At 41.8% G+C, this 22142-nt stretch overlaps 1 protein-coding gene across 1 annotated transcript in view; it reads right to left on the reverse strand.

Annotated features, from left to right (window-relative positions):
* CLSTN2 (calsyntenin 2) overlaps positions 1 to 22142 on the reverse strand; it is an 824440-nt gene that overhangs the window by 51043 nt on the left and 751255 nt on the right. The window contains exon 9 of the mRNA XM_075937529.2: positions 17550 to 17712. Coding sequence (XP_075793644.2) covers positions 17550 to 17712 — 163 coding nt within the window. The remainder of the gene's footprint in view (positions 1 to 17549; positions 17713 to 22142) is intronic.

A 22142-nucleotide genomic window follows, 5' to 3' on the forward strand; every position in this document is an offset into this window, starting at 1 on the left:
ATGAAGACTATCTGCCATGAGTTCAATTCATATAAAATGGAGGAGAGGACAACTGACTGAGGTAGGTATCTGGAGAAGCTAGTGAAGTCTATTATTGCTCTCTGTATTGAGCATTTCAGCTTGCTCACTGTCACAGTGGGTTGCAATCTCAATTATGTCAGATGCCTGCCAACTTCTGGATTTTGCAGATAGCCAGAAACATGTTTTTTTCTATATTGAGACGTGAAAAAAAATCTTACTTTCTATGCTCTGGTGCAGCTCCTGCCACAGTCATTCATGCCTTTGCCTCAAGCTAGATCTGTGCATTGCAAGAATCTCTGTAATGAAAACTGTTGGTACAGTACCAATGTGTTTCTGGAATATGGCCAAAGCCACAGAGGCAAATTATGTTTAATACTTCAACAGGACAACACAATGTGGTGGAGAACCTTTGTACAAGAATCAACAGGTTGTACAGTAAATGAAAACAGAGGGTATAAAGAGAGCTGAAGGCATCAAGTTATATGAGTGGTTAAAATGTGGTTCATCATCAATACAAGCTCGTTGGACATATTTTGAGGAAGGTTTACCTTGTGAATTAGCTCTTCCTTGTGAATTAGAATTAAGTGACACCCTCTGGAGGAACGAGCATTGATGTGTCCTTTCAGCAGCAATCTGTGCAGTTGCTTCAAGCCTGCCAATGTGATGCTTTCTCTATAAAAGGCCAATTTTGAACAAAAGTGCCAGTTTCAATGCACAGTTTCAGTCCTCAGCCAAAATATTTGATTCAGCTAATCTCAAGGACCTTCTCTTTGTGGCTGCCTTGCTAACTCAGCAACAGATATGCTGAAAGTGTCACAAAAGACAAACACAATGATAAGGTTCTGCTTGAGTTGATGGCTTAAGACAACTTCCAGCTGGGTTGTGATTCTTCTGAGGTATTGTAACTACTGTCTATGCTGTCAGTGTCAGGCATCTTCCAGGTTGATGGGGGAATTACAACAGACAGCACAAGGAAATAAAAAAGAGACTGGAATTGAAACTTATTTATAGGTCAAGAGACAAGACAAAACAACTTGCCTCATAAAAAATATAATTGTGAGTTAAAGCACTGATGCACCAGCAGAGCCCAAACAAACTTTGTAATATTGTTAGGGGGCTTTTAAACAATAGGGCTGTGTCCAGACTCCATGCCTCCGTCGACGGAGGCATGTAGATTAGCCAGCTCGGAAGAGGGAAATGAAGCCGCGATTAAAATAATCGCGGCTTCATTTAAATTTAAATGGCTGCCCCGATCTGCCGATCAGCTGTTTGTCGGCAGATCGGGAGAGTCTGGACGCGATGCCCCGACAAAGAAGCCTTTCTTCATCGACACAGGTAAACCTGGTTTCACGAGGCTTACCTGTGTCGATGAAGAAAGGCTTCTTTGTCGGGGCATCGCGTCCAGACTCTCCCGATCTGCCGACAAACAGCTGATCGGCAGATCGGGGCAGCCATTTAAATTTAAATGAAGCCGCGATTATTTTAATCGCGGCTTCATTTCCCTCTTCCGAGCTGGCTAATCTACATGCCTCCGTCGACGGAGGCATGGAGTCTGGACACAGCCTAGGGAAGTTAAGAAAACAGAAATAAGACAACTCAGCAGCTAGCTGATAGTGGAACACCTGTTGGGGAAACAGAACAGCAGCAGCTTTGAGAAGCATCCAATTCTGTCTACAAAGAGATCAGAACTAAGGAATGGCAACTGGTGGCCCTGACAGGGATGATTCTAGCAAATCCGCTGTAAAGCTTTCAGATTATGGATTGGGGTTTTGAGGTTTAACGTGAGGGTGAGAGAACTGACTGTTGACTATTGTGTCAACAGTGGGTGTATTTGTGAAGGCATTTAGGGGGCTAATAAACAGAGTCTCATACTAAACAGGAAAAAGAGGAACGTATAACGTGCCCAGGCCCAATGAGGGAACCTGGTTCCTGAGCAGTTCAATTTATCACCCTGATCTCTCAGTCATCACAAAGCAGACTGTGCCATGCCACGCAGCACAGGAGCTAATTTAATGAACAACACGCTACCATTTCAACCCATCCTTGGTGTGAGGTCAGCTTCTAGTCTTATAGCATTATTGAACAAGGTCCACAGAACACCTACAAGCTACCTACTGTAAGCTAAACAAATTCCAACATGTCTATCTGCCATATATGAGATACACTGAATAAAGGTCTGTTGCAACCATTGCCCTTTCAGGAAGACAACGTTCTTCCAAATAAGATACTCTGCAACCTGCTCACGTTGCAGCTTACCTTTTTAAATTACTGGGGACAGGGGAAATGATGCAACTAATAAAACTGGCACAATTTTTAATGTTTGTATTCGGTTTCTCAATGTAAATCTAAATTCACATTAAATACTATGCACCGAACCACTGTTTTTTAAGCCTACACCTGGAGTAATATCCCAGAGCCTCGTGCACATGCCCAGTAGAGAAAATACAATTACATAAGAGGCAAGAGGCCACAATGAACCATTAAACATGAATTCAGCTTTGAGAGAAAATACCCACACTTAAATAAACTGCCTGTGCTGATTTGATTTTGGCTGCATATGTGATGATAACAAAGATTTATGAAGAGAGGCTTAATGTACTGCATTTTTCTGCATCTTGTTCAGTGCTAATGTGATGGAAGTTGAGCAACACAAAAGAAAAATGTTGAGACTTCCCTATGACAGTAGCAAATGCACCTGTGCACTTATATTCATGGCAGGACTCTCTGCTACAGCTGAAATCTTCTTGGTACAAAAGGGAAAAATAAGAATTAATGGCACTGATTGTTCTTCAGCTCCACCCTGACACCACTTCTAACTTGCATCAGCTGTCACAACCATGGAAGACATTATCCATCAGGATGGGGAAAGAAGGAATGCGTTGTATGCTGGGGCTGCAGAGTAGGGGACAAGAAGATGGCTCCACAAGCCATTGGCATCTCAAAAATACTAGGCAATCCTGAGAAATGCAGGCAGCTTCTACTCCCTTCTCCCAGGGTTTTTAAGTCTGCCTTATATTTCTGTGCTTCTAACACACTGTCACCAACTTGTGTAATTAGAAATCAGTTCTCATACTCGGTATACATTTTGGTGATTGTTATGTCAATTGGACTTCATGGAAGGTGAAATTATTCCACAAAATGATTCTATAACAGTTCAAGTGTTCATGTGGACTCAAGGGAAAGGAAGATATAACACAACACAAAACAAAAGAACCAGAATTACTTCTGTCAGGGCTTTCTATTGTATTTATGCGTACATAATTTGCTCGGTGACAGGCTTGTCCTAAAAAATTTGCAGTCCTTAAAATGTACAGTGCAGTCAACGCAAGTTAATTACCTCATTTCTCACCCTGGATTCCAAGATACCAGAATAGGTTGCTGTATTGGAAATAATGACTTTCAGCTATGATAAACTACAGTATAACCTTGTGACAGTAATTAACTTGTGTCACCACTTTACTGACAAGAGGTGTGGAATGATTAATAAAGAAACAATCAATTCCTGAGAAGAGCATGAAATTGGGACCTTATCTTTTCAAAGAAACTTGACTGAAGTTTGGTCTTTCCTACAATGGCTGATTAGATTACTAAGTTTTATAACTTACTCGGTTTTCTAACTGGCTTTTCCACAGAATGATTGCTAGCAATGAGGGGATCAAAGTGAGAACCTATAAACCTTTGCTTAATGGAAGCAATTTCTCACTCTGCAAAAGGGTTCATTGACAACATCCACAGATAAACTGAATCACAATATAATGGGCTCACTCACAAGAAACTTCCTATCAGGGCAGAATGCTAGAAAATGTAACTACAGGACAATCTACCCTCATTTGTTTGGACTGCTTTGGAACAAGAAGCAGCAATTGCAGAACCTGAAAGGAGGGAGAGAAGAAGAATGACCTTGTTGTTAAAGACCAGGGATGGGAATCAGGCAGTCTGGTTCTGTTACCTGCTGTGATGCAGATTTGCTTTGTGACCTTGGACAAATAACTTATTCTCTCAGTGCCACAACTCTACCATATATAAAGTTGGGCAAATTATAATTGTCTGCTATGGAAGGGTATCATGAGGCTTAATTCACTGATGTTTGTAAAGTGTTTGGAGAGCCTTGCATGGAGGAGACTGTATTAGTACAAAGTATTTATTATTTTCATAGGAGCACTACCACTGCAAGCTCATGAGTAGAAAATGATTGGTGGGATGACTCATCAGCCATAAACCCCACATTCTTTGCTAACGCATCAATAGAAGTAGGACTAAATTTCCAATTTAGAAAACCCCAAATATGACACATCCTCAAGAACTTGCACCGCACAAAATATTGCATCCCCAGTCTTCAGAAATAAAGCCACATTAATATCACTAACTTGAAAAAATGAATCTTTCTCCAGACACTACACCCTCTATTGCTTCTGTGATTTATTTTGAATTTTAGAGGACATCATTTTTACTTACATTCAGTTAAGTTTAGCTTGCATATTTTATCCTAATAATTATTACAATTTGTGACACTCTATGCCCTGGGGGAACACCTTGTAACCCCCTTATTCCTCATCTGTATCTAACTGTGACATATAAAGCATGCCCTTGTGAGATATCGGGGGAAAGGTCATCAAAAATTCATTTCTCTATGCACATATGTATATCATTAATGATGAGGAGATTATGAGAATTGTATTTATGGTTGTCACTACAGCATGCTGTAAATTGCAAATCAGCCAGATATTAGCTGCCCAGAGACAGCAAGCAGCCATCCATGGCCATTTTCCAGTATGGGAGCTTCAACTCAATGAATCGTCTGCATGAGCCCCATCACAGGGGATTGCTGAACATTATGTGGGACAACAATGACCACCAGAGGTGCCTGGACTTGCATTCTCCAAGCACGTAAGAACATAGGAACGGCCATACTGGGTCAGACCAAAGGTCTATCCAGCCCAGTATCCTGTTTTCCAACAGTGGCTGATGCCAAATGCCCCATAGGGAGTGAACAGAACAGGTAATCCTCATGTGATCCCTCCCCTGTCAGCCATCTCCAGCCTCTGACAAACAGAGGCTAGGGACACCATTCCTAGTCATCCTGGCTAAAAGACCTCAAATAGCCCACATGCGCCTGAGGGTATAAAATAGTACACAGTGACCACTTGCTGGGCCTTTCTCCTTCCCCCACCCATGCTGCAAACCACCAGACTGTGAGAAGACTGAAGATTCCAACTGAGATGATGTCAGAGGTGAAATCTGTGTACTATGGACTTGCAATATCCAGGGCGGAGAGAAAAACTGCTTGACCTGTCTGTTGCCCAGTCTAATAAGGGTGAGGGTTAGACTGACTGTTTATATTTTCTTTTCTTTTGGTAACTATTCTGACCTGAAATTCGATCTTTGTAGTCAATACATTTCTTTTACTTTTTATCTTTACCAGTGAGTTTGTATGAGGCAAATATGCTCTGTTTTTACCAAAACTGGTACATGCCCACTTTTCACTGATGAATTGGTGAACCGATTAATAAATCTGCACTGGTCTTATTGACCAGTGCAAGGTCTGGGGTACCGTGTTGGGGGGATTTAGCTGGTGCCTCTTTCTGTTTGATTTATGGGTACCTCTGAGATCATTCATTCAATCTAGCAGGGTGGGGGTGGGGGCTCCCCATGTGACTATGCTGAGTGACAGCAGCACTGGGAGGGGTTTGTTTCTGGTCATTAGCAAGGCACTGTGAGAGAGAGCCCAGGCTGGAGATAGTTAGGGGGTGCAATGTTCCCACCATCCCAAGCTGCACCCCAGGGTTCCTGTTACACAATAAAACATTTTTTAAATATGATGTAAAATGTCATTTAAAGGGGATGTAAAATGTCATTTTTTAATTTCTGTTACTTCAAAGATATTTTTAATCCAGTCTGGTTTAAATGTGACTAAATTAAAAAACAATAACAACAGCACCGTGCCCCATAAATTCCATGGTATAATTCTCATAGGGCTCTAGTGTGGCTTTATGGTCCCACATTTCCTTCCTGGATGAAGCAGTGGTCCTCACTGGAGTCTCTCTTGTGCCTTCAAAGTCTCACCCTTAGTGAGAAAAGTGAAAAGAACTTCCTTTAACACTAACGATGTAACAACACCTCCACCCTTCCATCAAAGACACAACTTTGACAAATGTTCATCAGACCACAGCTTCCTCCAGGATGGACTTTTGAAGAGTTGCAAATGAGTCAGACTCCCTTCTCTAAATGTTCACAAAGAAAGATATGACAAGCACACAACTATATCATTTAAGGAACAAGTATACTATTATTGAAACATAGTCACCCTCAAATTCACAACTCATCATTCTAGTTTTATTATTATTATAATATTAATTAGTACCTTGCTTAATAAATATCCTTATTGAAATCAGGAAGCTTACTTAGGAAGGAAGGTGCTACTCAACACAAAAAAGGGTGTCAGAAGTGGCCCCTTTTCAATTGTGAAACAATGAAAATAGCTGCTAAAATTACTTATTTGTAGATATTTCTGACTGTATTTTGGAAAAGGAGAAAATAAAAGTATAAAGGGAATATTTATATGCTCTACTCTCTATCTGTTCTTAAAATGTCTTCACTGCCATAGTATCTGACAACACATCATACAGCAGCATGAGAGACAGAAAGAACAAAACAATATTTTTTGTTTGTTTATTTCTTTGGTTAGGTTTTCACTTTGGATATGGCGAACATTATTTACAATTTCACTAAGGCTATGTCTAGACTGCAGGCTTCTTTCGGAAGAAGCTTTTCCAGAAGAGATCTTCCAAAAAAACTTCTTCTGAAAGAGAGTGTCTATGCCTCCAAAGCGCATCGAAAAAGCGATCTGCTTTTCGAAAGACAGCGTCCACACTGAATGGACACTATCTTGCATTTAAGCTGGATTACTATGGATGGAATGGCCACCAGAGCACCTGTGCTTTTTCCTCTTTCCTCTTCTTTTGAAAGAACTCTCTCTTCCCCGTCCACACATACATTTTTCCAAAAGAGCTCTTTTGGAAAAAAGGCTTCTTCCTTGTAGGAAGAGGTTTACCAATGTTGGGAAAAAAACCCTGTTCTTTCCATTTTTTTTTGAAAGAACGCGATTGCAGTGTAGACATAAGTGAAGTTTTTTCAGAAAAATGGCCCTTTTTCTGAAAAAATTCTGTAGTGTAAACATAGTCTACAGCATCATCATTTGAAAAATGTAGTGACTTCATCATTTTGCAAGGTTCAGAAAAGGGCAACAAAAATTATTAGGGGTTTGGAACAGGTCCCTTATGAAGAGAGATTAAAAAGACTTGGACTTTTCAGTTTAGAAAAGAGGAGACTAAGAGGGGATATGACAGAAGTCTATAAAATCATGACTGGTATGCAAACAGTGAATAAGGAAAAGTTATTTATTAGGGCTGACAATTGATGTGTGTTAATGTCTGCAATTAATTTAGGGCAGGATTAAAGTGTTAATTTTTTAACACATTAATCACAGGCTTTAATGCTGCATTGCCCCTTTGAAGCACTGCTCCGGAGCTTCAAAGAGGCAGCACATTAGGAGCCTGGGATCAGCTGGAGTCCCCAGCTGACCCCAAGCTCCATGCAGCACTGCCCTCTTTGATGCGCCGGAGTGGCACTTCAAAGGGGCAGTGCAATGCAGAGCCCCAGATCAGCTGGGGACTCCATTTTGACACTTCAGAGGGGCAGGGGCAGTGCAATGCAGAGCCAGGGAACAGCTGGAGTGCCCAGCTGATTCCTGGTTCCGCATTACGCTGCCCCTTTGAAATGCTAGCTCAGTGCTTCAAAGGGGTACAGGCAGTACTACATGGAGCCCGGGGTCAGCTGGGGAGCCCGGGGTCAGCTGTAGTGCCTAGCTGATCCTGGGCTCTGCCTTGCATTGCCCCTTTGAAGTGCCCCTGCTGCATTTCAAAGGGGCAGCTATACTGAGCCTGGGGCCATCTGAGGACTCCAGCTGATCCCAAGCTTCCACAGCGCTGCCTCTTTGAAACACCACCACAGCATTTCAAAGGGGCAGTGCACGCAATTAATCACACGATTAAATGTGATTAATTTTTTTAATTGCTTGACAGCTCTATTATTTACTTATTCCTACAATATTAGAACTAGGGGTCAACAAATGAAACTAATAGGCAGCAGATTTAAAACAAATAAAAGAGAGTTTTTCTTCACTCAGTGCACAGTCAATGTTTGGAACTCCTTGCCAGAGGATTCTTTGAAGGCTAGAACTTTAACAGGGTTCAAAAAAAAGCTAGATAGATTCGTAGAGGTTAGGTCCATCTATGGCTATTAGCCAGGATTGGTCAGAATGGTGTCCCTACCTCTCTTTTTCTGGAGGTGGGTGACAAGGAAGGGATCACATGAGCATTATCTGTTTTGACCCCTTCCTCTGGGGCATCAAGTGTTAGCCACTGCTGACAGACAGGACACTGGGATAGATGAGGCTTTGGTCTGACCCTCTTATGGCCGTTCTTATGCAAATGCTCAGAAGGATTCAGGTAAAATTTTCAGTAGAAACTGGATCAAATCCTTAGAAACCCAACTACATTCGTCAGGACCTCAAACAGATTGCTTCAGGTTTCCACCACTTTAGCAACAATAAAAATGAAATTTGGATGATGTACATTGCAAAAGATTTGTGAATCTGATGAAGAAAGTGAAAAGCAAACAAGAAAGTGGACTACTGAGGAAAAAGAACCCTACGTAAGTGCTAACTCTTTAAAGCATTATTAAAATTACAATTCTACTATCATTTCCCTACTGGAAGGCAAAATCAAATGATATTCTCTCTCCTTCATCTGATTCATGCTCTGACTCGACTCCTCCCCTTCCCTCCCAACTGTTTCATGGCATTTCAGCTCTGGGAGGGAGAAGGAAGAACGGAGATGGAGCGTGAATACACTGCTCCTCTGAAAGTGCTGGGAGGATTGCGGGAGGCATAGGAAGTGCGGAGCTCTGGTCCCACAGTACGCAAGAAGCACGTGGCTTAGGGAGACAGCCAGGGGGGCTGTGGGCCATAGGTGGTTCCACAGTGGGCTACATGTGGTGCCCACCACTGCTCTAGTAAATCAGGAATAATTTATCTGATGTCAGTGGAGTTTTGTTACTGTGAACCTGGTATAAAATGAGACTCACAATTAGGCCCATGATGGATGGCTATCCGTATCTTCCATCCCCAAGCATGTCTAAAGGAATATAAATTCTGTAAATTTAATCTAGAACAACCTAGTTGGTGCAGATAGGCCAGCTGACATGTCAAAATCTCAAGCTTAACTTTATCATATGGTAAGTCAAAGAGAGCATACACTTAGAAGATCTACAACTGCTTTTGATACAATACTCAGGAGAAATCCAGAATGGAACACTGGCATTTCATCTAAAGAAAGATTCTGTGACTGTTCTTAAAGACAAATAACTCCCCTAACGCCTTAGGACGGAGGTGATACATAATGCTATAAAAACAGGAGGAAAGAATTACTATGAAACTGAAATGTTATCAGTAGGAAATATTTATAACAAAGAGCAAAATTCTCACTGTCTGAATCTCCTACCTCAATGGCTCTCAACCTTTTCAGACTGCTGTACCACTTTCAGGTGTCTGATTTGTCTTGTGTGTCACAAGTTTTACCTTATTTCAAAACGACTTGCTAACAAAATCAGACATAAAAAATAGAAAAGTGTCACACCCAGAGTATTACTGCAAAAAATGCCATATTTCTCATTTTTATTGTATAATTTTAAATAAATCAATTACAATATAAATACTTCACTTACATTTCAGTGTGGCTGTGTCTAGACTACATGGCTCCATCGGCGGAGCCATATAGATGAGGGTTGTAGGCAAAGGGAAATGAAGTGGCGATTTAAATAATCGCCGCTTCATTTAAATTTACATGGCTGCTGCGCTGAGCCGACAAACAGCTGATCAGCTGTTTGTCGGCTCAGCGCTTAGTCTGGACGCTCCCCTGCCGACATCAAAGCCCTTTGTCGGCAGCCCTGTTATTTCTCGTGGGATGAGGTTTACCGGGGCTGCCGACAAAGGGCTTTGATGTCGGCAGGGGAGCGTCCAGACTAGCGCGCTGAGCCGACAAACAGCTGATCAGCTGTTTGTCGGCTCAGCACGGCAGCCATGTAAATTTAAACGAAGCCGCGATTATTTAAATCGCTGCTTCATTTCCCTTTGCCCAATAAACAAATCTACATGGCTCCGTCGACGGAGCCATGTAGTGTAGACGTACCTGTATGTATACAAAGCACTATTTACAAGTCATTATGTGTATGAAAATTTAGTTTGTCCTCACTTCGCTAGTGCTTTTTTCTGTGACCTGTTGTAATACTAGACAAATATCTGCTTCCTGGGAGACCTCTATGGATTCCTAGGGGTACACCTATCACTGTCCCATAAGATGCACCTTGAGGAAGGACAAGATTAGCAACTAAGTTCGGGGTTCAATTTTAAGCAAGCTCAACATGGATCGTATTTCCAAAATAGATTATTAAAAGAAACTGCCTGGTTTTGCTGTTATTTGGGAAATCTATCACATAGAAAAGGTCAAATAATCCATTTAAGGAACAGATGTTCCAATTTATGCTAACATGTTAAATTAAAAACTTTTGCCCTTGATTTTCATTATGCTCATCAACTGTAATTTTTCTTTTCCTTATCCTCAAGTTTTAAATTGCTGTCCTTTCATAAAAGTATGGCTACATTTCAGTTATGGTGCTTAGCAAACAGCAGCCTGTATTGTAAGAGAAAGGACTAAATTTATTTTCTTCATATTATTCTGTGTTGGACCTTTTATAAATAATTTGACTTTGATGAATACACACTATGCATACAGAACTTTAAGACAACAGCCATTACAAAAGGCAAAGCAAACAAGGATGAGTAATTGATACTTTTTGAGGCAAGAGATTAAGATTTGACTTCTGACACTGCTAAGTACTATAACAACAGAAAGGGGGGGGGGGAAGGAAGGGAAGGGGAAAACTGAGTGCAATTTAGTCCACAGAATATTCTGCTATACTGCCAAATGAAGAAGTACTGTCTTGTGGTCTGAACCCTGGACTAGGGAGTCAGGAATTTTTGCCTTGCAAAAGATTCTCTTGTGTGAACCTCTCTGCCTTTTTCCATCTGATCTTAAGCACATCACCCATGACTATAAGACTATGTTTTGCAAATGCTTTGAAAATGAAAAGCACCATTTAGACGTCAAGCATTTTTGTTACTTGTATATATGGATTATTCTTAGCCCATTCACAGAATTGGTGAACACTAGCAAATGTGGTAGAAGCAGCAGTTGACTTTATAATATTAACAGGTGCTTCACTGAACAAAAGGATGAACACTGTCAATGGGAAATGGAGTGGTTCTTTATTCCACTTACAATTCACTGAGCCAACAAGCTCCACAAGTCACTGGATAAAATCCAGTCCAAGACAGAAATGACTGAAAATTGTAACCCCTTGCTGTCTGTGTGGTGGTTTAATGTACATGGTCTCAACAGAGCTGTTGAAGGGTTGGACAAATGTCTCCATCACAAATCCACAACTACAGTACAATTTAATTCTCACCCTTAAAAGCAATCTCAGGGCATGTCTACACAAGTAGACAATAATTTATTTTGAAATAATAATTCCCGAAATAGCTATTTAGAAATAAGCATCATTCCTCATGAAAAGCCTGAGTTACTATTTTGAAATAACCAGCCCGTTGTTTTGAAATAATGGACTTGATAGTGTGGATGTTCTGCTTGTTATTTTGAAATAATTCCCTAGTGTAGACCAGGGCTCCGATAAGGTGTCAAGGGCAGGACATTGACCAATCATTGTCACAGATGACCAGATGGGAACTAGGTTGCAGCACATGGCTGTAGGTATGCAAAGATTCCTTCATGCTTGCTGCTCATGCAATATCTCTTCTGAGGGTAAAACAGGATTTCCTTTTCAAGAGCTGTTCAAATGTGTATACTGTTGAGCACAAAGGATGGAATTTTAGTGAAAGAACAAAATAGTTGTAGAAACTAAATGAGAAAAGATAACTGAAAAAGGATGGAAGTATTTAATTGGATGCAGAAGAACATATTAAATAGTGTTGGCAAGAAGGATCTACGATTTCTTGCTGATGACAGCAAACATCCAAAAAAAATTTCTTCATCAAGGATACTGGAAGTATTTGGAAATGCAACATCATTCTTTATTGCTGATACTTATTTCAAAAACCCTACATTTACTGGATCTTTGCTGATTCCACACACCCTAGTAAAGAATGGAAGGAAATTGAGTTAATTTAAAATAAAATTAGCTGTGTTTGTTAACAGTTACATTTTGCTTCAGAAATATTGTATAATGACTACAGAAGAAATAGAAATCAGTTTGAACTAAAATAAACCTCATTTAAGCTGAGCAATTATCCTACCAGATCATCAGCTGAATAGAGGCTCTCATTTCTGAAAACCTTGATAGATTTGTCACCACATTTTCCTATCTAGAAAAAATAAGAATAAGAATAAATGTGTAAAAAATCAATTATGTGTTAGTTAATGTTAATACAAATAAACAAATACATGAGCTACATGAGTGTGAGGGGAAAGAAAGAACTGCATTCTCAATTACCAGGAGGTATAAAACTGAGTACAGTACTATAATCCTGACCCCAGTTCTAAAGGACCTCTGTCCAGGATCAGGTATACAGGATTGGGCCTTGTAATCATTAATTGATTATCACAATATTTATCTGATCAATATGCAACACATAAATTCTTGACTATAATTATGATCTTGTGCATGGAACTATAAGTATAAACATAGATAGGATATTGCCCCAATGGGATGCAGGGGTGGGCAAACTAAGGTCCTTGGGCTGCATCAGTCCATTAGCCATTTTAATTTGGTCCTCAAACTCCTGCTGAGGAGCAGGGACGGGGCTTACCTAGTTCTTCACAGGAGACTCCCAGAAGCAGTGACATTCACCCTTCTAGCTCCTATGCACAGGGGCAGCCAGGGAGCTCCACACACTTCCCGCACCCCACATACCACCCCAGAGCTCTCACTGACTGGGTACCACAGCCAACTGGAGCTGTGATAGTGGTACATGTGGCTGGGGTACTGCGCAGAGCCACCTGCCGTGCTGCTGTTGCTGGGAGCTGCTTGATGAAAGCTCCGCATGGAGCCTGCTCGCCACAGTCCTGCCTTCCTGCCCCGCAACCCAGCTCCCTGCCACTGCCCTACTTCCATTCCCACCCTCCAAACTCCTTGATCTCTCTTACACCTCCTGCACCCCAAACCATGGCCGGCTTTATGAAGTGCGGGGCCCAATTCAAACAATTTTGACGAGGCCCCACAGCAATTTTGGTTGAGCCAAAAAAAAAATCTGCACACAAAAAATCCCCAGCTACCTTCCCCGCAAATCTCCAGAGGTAGCTAACACCCTCCCGCCCCCTGCCCCAGCGCAGGGAAACCCTGTGCTCAACTCACATCTCCTGTGGCTCAGGCAGCCACCGCACTCCTCCTCCGGGGCCGATGCCCCCTCCCACAGCGTGCCCAGCACACTTCCGGGCAAAGGTTGGCAGCTTTGTATAATTTTTGGTGGTTCCCCATTAGCCACACCCCCTAACCCCCATTAACCAGGCCTCTGGAGGTAACATGCTCGGGGAAAGAGGGACACATGACCAGAAGTAAAAGGTATCATCTTCCCATCATCCTCCTACCAACAAGGATTAGTTTGGCCCCCACCAAACTCCCCTCATGCAACTATCCTACAATTGCATTAACCCAATGTGTGTGACATTATCTCAGGGGCAGAGAGGCTGGGGGAAGTGTTCCCTCTAAGACTATGTCTATGCTCGTGGCTTCTTGCACAAGAACCCACAGAGTATCCACACTGCCCACTTGCTCTTGTGCAAGAGCATTTACAATACAGTGTGGTAAGAGAAGGCGTCTTGCTCACGAACTGCGCTTTTTCTAACAGGTGTAAGCTCTCTTGTGCAAGAGGGCAGTGTGGATGCTTGGCAGGGATTTCTTGCGCAAGAAACCCCGATGGCTAAAAAGGCCATCAGAGCTTTCTTGCGCAACAGAGTGTCCACACTGCCATGGATGCTCTTGCGCAAAAGCACAGCTCGCACATGGCACTGTGGACGTGTTCTTGTGCAAGAAGCTGCCAGTGTAGACATAGCCTAAGAGTTTCCTCCCATGAGCAGAATGAATTGTGTTGTGCACCAGTACTGAGTTCATGTGGCTTTTCTGGATGTGCCACTGTGGCACCCTAGTTATTAATAAATATTTTATAAACCTTTACCTTTTCTCTCTGCTGCCATGTCTCCTCCCCTTGCTCCATCAGCTCCCCTGGTGCCTGCTGCCCCCCAACTTCTCACCCTCCTCTGCTGTCCTGACTCCTGCCCTTCTCACTGCCCTCAGCCCTCTCGGCCCCTTGTGCCCACTCCTCCAGTAGCCCCCCTCTGATCATGTGAGCTACCTCTCCTCATCCCCTCTTCTAACACCTCCCTCTACACACCTGACCTGCCTCTCTCCTCTGGTGCTGATCCCTCCCCTGCAGGCATCTGCCCTTCTGCTTCACCCCCAGAATCCCCTGGCACCTGCACCTTCCCTTAGCCCTGCACCTTCCTGGTGCCTCCCCCTTCCCTCACTGCCCCCTGCCCCCTTTGCCCTCTTTTTCCCTGATGCCCTCCCCCTCACCACCTTCTGCCTCCATTCCCCTCATGGCCTTCTATGCCCTCACACATGACTAGCTCCATCCCCACCTTCCTCATGCCCACCCCTTCTTTCAAGCCTTCTCCCAGTACCTACCCCTTCACCCTCTAGTCTCCAATGCCCTTACCCTCTCCACTCACAGCATCACCATGTCCCCCCTCTCACTGACACCTCCCCTCCTGCCCTTTTCCTCATTGTCTGCACTTGGCTCCCTGACATTTGTCTCGCCTCCATGCTGTCCCTTGGTGCTTTCCCCTTTCTTCCCCCTTCCTCTCCCGCTCTGCACAAGCCCCTTCCTCTCCAACCCCTTCCCCTATTTCTCCCTCCTCCTCCGCACAAGTACCTTCCCTTCTGCTTTCCACTTTGTGGGGCTGGAGTCTGCGCTCCGGCCCCAGAAGTCCCTGGACTCTGAACCCGGAGCTAGGCCAAGTGGCGCAACATGGCGCTGAGCAGTTTAAAACTTTTAAAACTTTAAAAGTCCAGGGCTGTGACATCATGTCAAGCCCGGGTGAATCCCTGCTCACTTGGGAACGCCATGCATGGTAGCAGCAGCCAGCAGCGCACGCCGGCAAGGGGGAGCCAGACTTAAAAATGCACACGGCAGGGACAGGCTGGGGCCAGGCAGGGCCACGGGAGAGACCCAGCTCCACATATTGGTGGAGAAGGGCTCCCGGCTCTGAATATTAGATCATGGGCACCACGAGCCCATATAACTCGTCGCCCATGCTTCTGGATTCAGGGCGCAGGGCCCCTTTAGGCGAGGGGCCAGATTTGGGATAATCGGACAAATCAGCCTAAGGCCAGCCCTGCCTCAAACCCCTTATCTCCTGCCCCACCCCAGAGCCCATACGCTCAGCCAGAGCCCTCTCCCTCCCTCTCATGCCAACCCCAATATTCGTCATACTCTCTGGATCTTAGAAAAAAACTGAATCACTGTGAGACATCTGAGTGGCTCCAGATTTTACTAAAAACACATAGTAAATAACAACAGACCAAACTGGTAAGGTGGATATAAAAAGATGCGGGAACATTGACTCATAATTTCACATTACTACAGTCAGTCATTTTGGCTACATCTACACTGGCCCCTTCTCCGGAAGAGGCATGCTAATTTCAAACTCTGGAATAGGGAAATCCGCGGGGGATTTAAATATCCCCTGCGGGATTTAAATAAACATGTCCGCCGCTTTTTTTCCGGCTTGGGGAAAAGCCGGAAAAAAGCGTTTAGACTGGCGCGATCCTCCGGAATAAAGCCCTTTTCCGGAGGATCTCTTATTCCTACCTGAAAGTTTAGTTTTTTTTAGTTTTTCCAAGCTGGAAAAAAAGCGGCGGACATGTTTATTTAAATCCCGCGGGGAATATTTAAATCCCCCGCGGATTTCCCTATTCCAAAGTTTGAAATTAGCATGCCTCTTCCGGAGAAGGGGCCAGTGTAGACGTAGCCCATGTGTGTTAGCATTGCTAGCTAAAAACTAAATACCAAATAGCTAGAAATAATTTTAGGGCTCTATAAGGTAAAACCAAAGAGCTACATGATTGCAGTTTTACTAACTGAAATAAAAAAATAAAAAGTTAATACACCATAAAAAAAGTTTAAAAAGCTGATCTTAGTTTTAAATGCTCTTGATATACACATTTTATTGTTGAAAATACTAAAAATGTTTTAATAAAAAAAATAACATGTAAGTGTCTATAATTAAAAAACAGCAACCCATTAAGAGTTACTATAATAACCCATAAAAACTATCATAAAATATGTGTTTTATAAAAAAATCAACTATAAAGATTAAGCCAAAAAATACACATTGAGGAGTCCAAAAATAGCTTTTATTCAGGAAAAGAGGTAATCTATTGCTATAGCATACATGCATACATTCACACACACATTAAACACACATACACTTAAAGGATAATAAAAAATGTAGTTTTAGGTAAAAAGCACTCTAAGTTGTATTATTTATTAACTGTGTCCCTGCTGATTTACTTCTTACATCAGCTAAAAAAAGAGAACAAAACTCCACCAGTTACTTTACCATTGCTTTAGGTTCAACCTTGAGTAACTGAGAGAGAAAACATTAAACAACAGTAAGGGAATACATCCCTTGGGAACAAATTTTTCCCCATGTCGAGCAAAGTGTACATATTCTTGTACAGTATTTCATATTAGGAGGCTGGGTTTTTTTTTTCTTTTTTTTATAGTTAGGTTCCTGTGCATCAGTAGATTGCATCAGATGGAAATCTAGATGAAGGAGGGAACTTTGGAGGAGAGCAGATGGAGAAAATCCCCAGTGCATGAAACATGTGAAATAAGAGATAGAAGTACTAGCGGCATAAGGACAGAAAGGAATACTGGAATGAACACACGGCTTAAGAAGGGGAGCAGGAGGCAAGTAAGGCCAATATATAAATAGGAGAAGATGTGTAGGATTTTGAGGATACAAACATTATTTGTATGGCTTGAGGCTGGAGACCAAAACCAAAGAGGTTAGCCTACTCAAGACAAAAGATAATGAAGATCAGTCTCATCTCAGCTCATACATAATGCAAACCAGGTACATGGATGGCAGGTATATAAGACCTGCTTCTGCTCTCAGTTTCACTAGTTTTACCATCGTAGAACTTCATTGATTTCAGTGGGGTTAGTTCTGTTTTATACCAGTGTGAGTGGAAGCACAATCAGCCACCATCACCCCTCAGTTCTGTAAAAATATATTTATTTCCAGTGCACTTTACATGAGGCAGATGGAAGAAAAACACTCTTTAAATGGGGATTTAAATAATTTCAGTTTATGCACCCTTGATTGTGTTACCTTGCCAACAAGCACCAACCGTTAGCTGCATGTCTATATGTGATGGATGAATAGGCCAATCATTTGTCACAAGGTAAGGCTCATATGTCGTGCCGTCCATATATAAAGTAACCACAGGAAACTCAACATTGACGACGTAGTAGTGCCATTCTTTATCACAAATCTGAATGATAAAAGAAAGAAGATCTTTAGAACCCTTTGTCCTGCAGCTATTTTTGTGCAGAATAAATTATTTTGTTATCCATGTTATTTCCAATACCTGGAATTCTACTGATAGTACTGCACTGTAGGCTAGAAAAGAGCAATGTTAACATTTTCATGGGTACATTTTTTTACACCATACTATGAGATTTAGCCTGGAACTCTGTGGTTATATCACAACACACAGTCGCCAAAGAGGAGGCCTCTTACTGAAATGAACAAAAGTCGAAACAATGCTGACGAGTATCAAATGGTATACATGTGTAACACATTTGAAACAAATTCTTCTTAAATACATACTTTAAAGGGATGGAACAAACTGAAAATTCAATGGGTTGTGCATATTTATATTAGTTAAGTCATACATCAGAATACAGTAGCTTATTAATGTTAGTATAGCCTTTCAAATATAAAGTTTTATAGAAGTGCTAAAGAGTGGTTGTGGTCTCTCATGATTATTCTAGATATCCCTTTTTCTTTAAACTAGGAAAGAATTCATTGCTCAGAGTGTTGATGAATTATTAGCACCAGACTAACCCAAACTTTATTATATATTATTATAAATTGTATTTCCTCAGTGCCTAGGGACTATTGCTATTTCAAACGAGAACCTGTTCTGTATGCCAATCTATCTCTTCCCTGAACAGCAGTGCCTTCAGCTTTTGCATATCAAGGGCACCATTTAGGGTGTGTAGGGGAGGCAGCAGCCATGTGCTCTGGGACAGGACTAGCTTTTCATCCCATACCTTGGATGCTAAGGGAGTGAGGGGAAAGTGCTTGCACTCCATGCATTCCTCTCACACCTGGCTGGTGAAGGCAGCCCCTTCACTGCTGCACCCCTTACGCACCCGAAATCCTGTTCTTGTTGCATACTTCCACTCCTTTTGAGAAGTGACTGCCAGTCATGCCAAATTTCGTGTGATCATTTGTGAGAGGACCAGGGATAAAAATGAGACCACCACACTCATTTGCACTTTTATCACAAATACATGTGTGAAATGGGTCTCCAGCTAAGAAAGTCTATGCTGGAAACCCCACTGCATTCCTAACACCCTGATTCCTTCATGATATCTTTCAGATTGTCAAGTTCAAAGGCATAACTCACAATAATTGAGGAGAGTAACAATGTGTTTTTACAAATGAAACTCGTTCAGCCATAATTTACCATTCTAAAGCCTGTACAGATCAGTGTTTTCGTATTTTAAGAAAGTGAAACACCTGAATGCAGATGTTGTCCCCATTTCCCTGAGGCAAGCAGGAACCAAGTGATGTTTAAATGGTAACAACTTTGTCTCTGGTTGGGTTAAATGTAGCAATATCTGCCCTTTGAGAGAAAAGCTAATATTTTGTTCCAGAAGACATTTCAACAAGAGCTTAATCACTTCCATTTCAAATGGATCCATTTATTATTGCAGACATCACCGCCAAAGTACAAGAACTAAACAAAGCAGCATGCCACCAAGCCTTCTTTTCCTGAGCGTTATAGAGCATAAATGTTTTCTGAAGGTTAAATGAACTAAAACTAAAATTGAAAGTAAATAAATTGGAAAACTGAAAACTCTATTGAACAAACAGCAACAACAAATAGGATTATTCAGTCTGCCCCTTCAAGGAAAAGCAGCATTTCAAGGTTCCTGAACTGATTGGGAGGCATCATGCCTACATGTGTCTGTCGCATTACATAAAAGAAAATGATTGATGTATCTGGATATGAGACACTGTCAACACATAACACCAACCTCAGAGCTTTTGAGGGCTCCCCACAGGTCCCTTTTGCTGTTATTTGGGACTGTTGAAATACCTTTCTATATCCAAACAAAGGACAAGGACCTTTTAAAATGATAAAGACAAACACACTGGGGGAACTCTTGAATATGTATATTATAACAACCTGTGAACATGCTGCTCAACTGATTGAACAATCAGACAATTATACAGGAACACAAGATTAAATCACTGTTCTGAATCAGTAGAAGATTCTACTTAGTCTACTACCCTGTGTCTGACAATGATCAGTATTGGGCACTTCAGGACAACATCACATGTCTATAGTGAAATGTATAGACCATTCAATGTTTTATTTGTTTACTATTAGGCTACGTCTACACTACGCATCGTTGTGCAAGAAGATATCAAATGAGGCTCAGCGATGAATATCGCTGCAGCTCATTTGAATACCTAATGAGCTGTCATTTTGCAGAAGGGGTTTTTGTGCAAGAAGGAGCTGTCTACACTGCTCCTTCTTGTGCAAAAAAAACCCTCCTGTGCAGGAGGCGTTTTGCCACTTATTTTCAGGAAGAATGGCTCCTGCGCAAGAGAGGTTTTTTTGTGCAAGAAGGAACAGTGTAGATAGCTCCTTCTTGAGCATAAGCCCCTTCCGCAAAAATGGCGGCTCATTAGGTATGCAAATGAGGCATATCGATATTCATGGCGATAGTTTTCTTACCCAACAATGCACAGTGTAGACGTAGCCTTAAGGTATTAAAAATCACAGTTTAAAGAAGCCACGGCCTTAAATAATTGTCTGCTTTTTCACTAACAATAATAGAAGCAGCTCTGATCCTAAATTTGAACTGGAAGTCAAAGTATACATGTTAACAGTCTGTATATTTTGCGTTCCTGGTTCCGCTCTCATACCAGTACAAAGTCAGAGTAACTCCACTGAGAACAATGAAGTTATACCAGTATAAAACAACCACAAAATCAAAATGGTGCCCAGCATGTCTCACACTCATGCTCTCAACTTAAAATTGTGTCACAGCGGAGGAGGCCTCCTAGAACTACAGACTTGATATTGTGCTAGACAAAGGTGAACAAAGTAGAAAGGTCAAATGGGCTCACAAGTTAATGGGCTTGAAGAGAATTTGGTCAAAAGAATTTTATAGCAAAAATATAAATTATAAATTATAGAAAAATGTGAATGTTTCTTACATTTCCAAAAAAACTAAAGACACCACATTTTTCTTTGTTTTTTCATATTAGCGCTTTTTAGACTCTGGACTCTATCAGTAACTAATAATTATTGCTAATGTTATTTTTAATGTGTTCTGTTATGACAAGTGACACTCTGTGCAGAACTCAGGTAACACCTACTCTCTCTCAGGGTATGTCTACACTACCACCCTAGTTCGAACTAGGGGATTAATGTAGGCAACCGGAGTTGCAAATGAAGCCCGGGATTTAAATATCCCGGGCTTCATTTGCATCTTGCCGGGCGCAGCCATTTTTAAATCCCCGATAGTTCGGACTCCGTGCCCGCGGCTATACGTGGCACGGAGTAGGTAGTTCGAATTAGAAAGCCTAATTCAAACTACCTACTCCGTGCCGCGTGTAGCCACGGAGTCCGAACTACCGGGGATTTTAAAATGGTGGTGCCCGGCAAGATGGAAATGAAGCCCGGGATATTTAAATCCCGGGCTTCATTTGCAACTTCAATTGACTACATTAACCACCCTAATTCGAACTAGGGTGGTAGTGTAGACATACCCTCATTGAGGACTACATACATGCTACTCCTTGGGCAAGCATCACAGTCATTGTATACACTAATTGGTCACCATTTTTACAAAACTATGATACATTTTGTAAAAGTATGCCTTATGAGATATCATTTGAAAAATCATAATCTGCTGAATGTTATTATCTTATTAAAATATGTGTATCAATATTATACGAGGAGTTACTACATTCTGCTATGTATCATTGTTATATTAGTCAAGACAAACAGGCACAAACTGGTTTTTCAGAGAAAGATACACTATTACCCCAGCAAGTGTAAAACAGCTACCATTGCTCTAAGCAGCCATTCTTCAGGATCAAGGTGTACAGACTATATTTACAATTCAGCACACAGACAGTTCAACCCTCACAGTTGCAAGAGATTGCTTGTTGCCTGTTCTCAGATGGAGGTAAATTCTCAAAAGAGATGAGGATGGTATAAGTGGGATAGAAAGAGACAGTACCCTCCATTTCATCTCTCCTCTCATCTCTCTGGTTATGATATCAATCTCTGGAACTCCTTGCCAGAGGATGTGGTGAAGTGTAGGACTTTAACAGTGTTCAAAAAAGAGCCAGATAGATTCTTGGAGGTTAGGTCCATCAATGGATATTAGCCAGCATGGGTAGGAATGGTGTCCCTAGCCTCTGTTTGTCTGGAAATGGGTGACAGGGGAGGGATCACATGAGAATTACCTGTTGTGTTCCCTTCCTCTGGGGCATCTAGTACTGGCCACTGTTGGCAGACAGGATAGTGGGCTAGATGGACCATAGGTCTGACCCAGTACAGCCATTCTTATGTTCTTATCTCTCAAGTTTTTACATTTCCTTAGCTTGTTAAGTTAGGAATTAGTTTGCACATAACTCTTTTTAAAAACCAATTCTGACTTTTATGTA

The sequence above is a fragment of the Pelodiscus sinensis genome, chromosome 10 (assembly GCF_052426305.1).
Source record: "Pelodiscus sinensis isolate ZL-2025 chromosome 10, ASM5242630v1, whole genome shotgun sequence".
NCBI classification, from domain to species: domain Eukaryota; kingdom Metazoa; phylum Chordata; order Testudines; family Trionychidae; genus Pelodiscus; species Pelodiscus sinensis.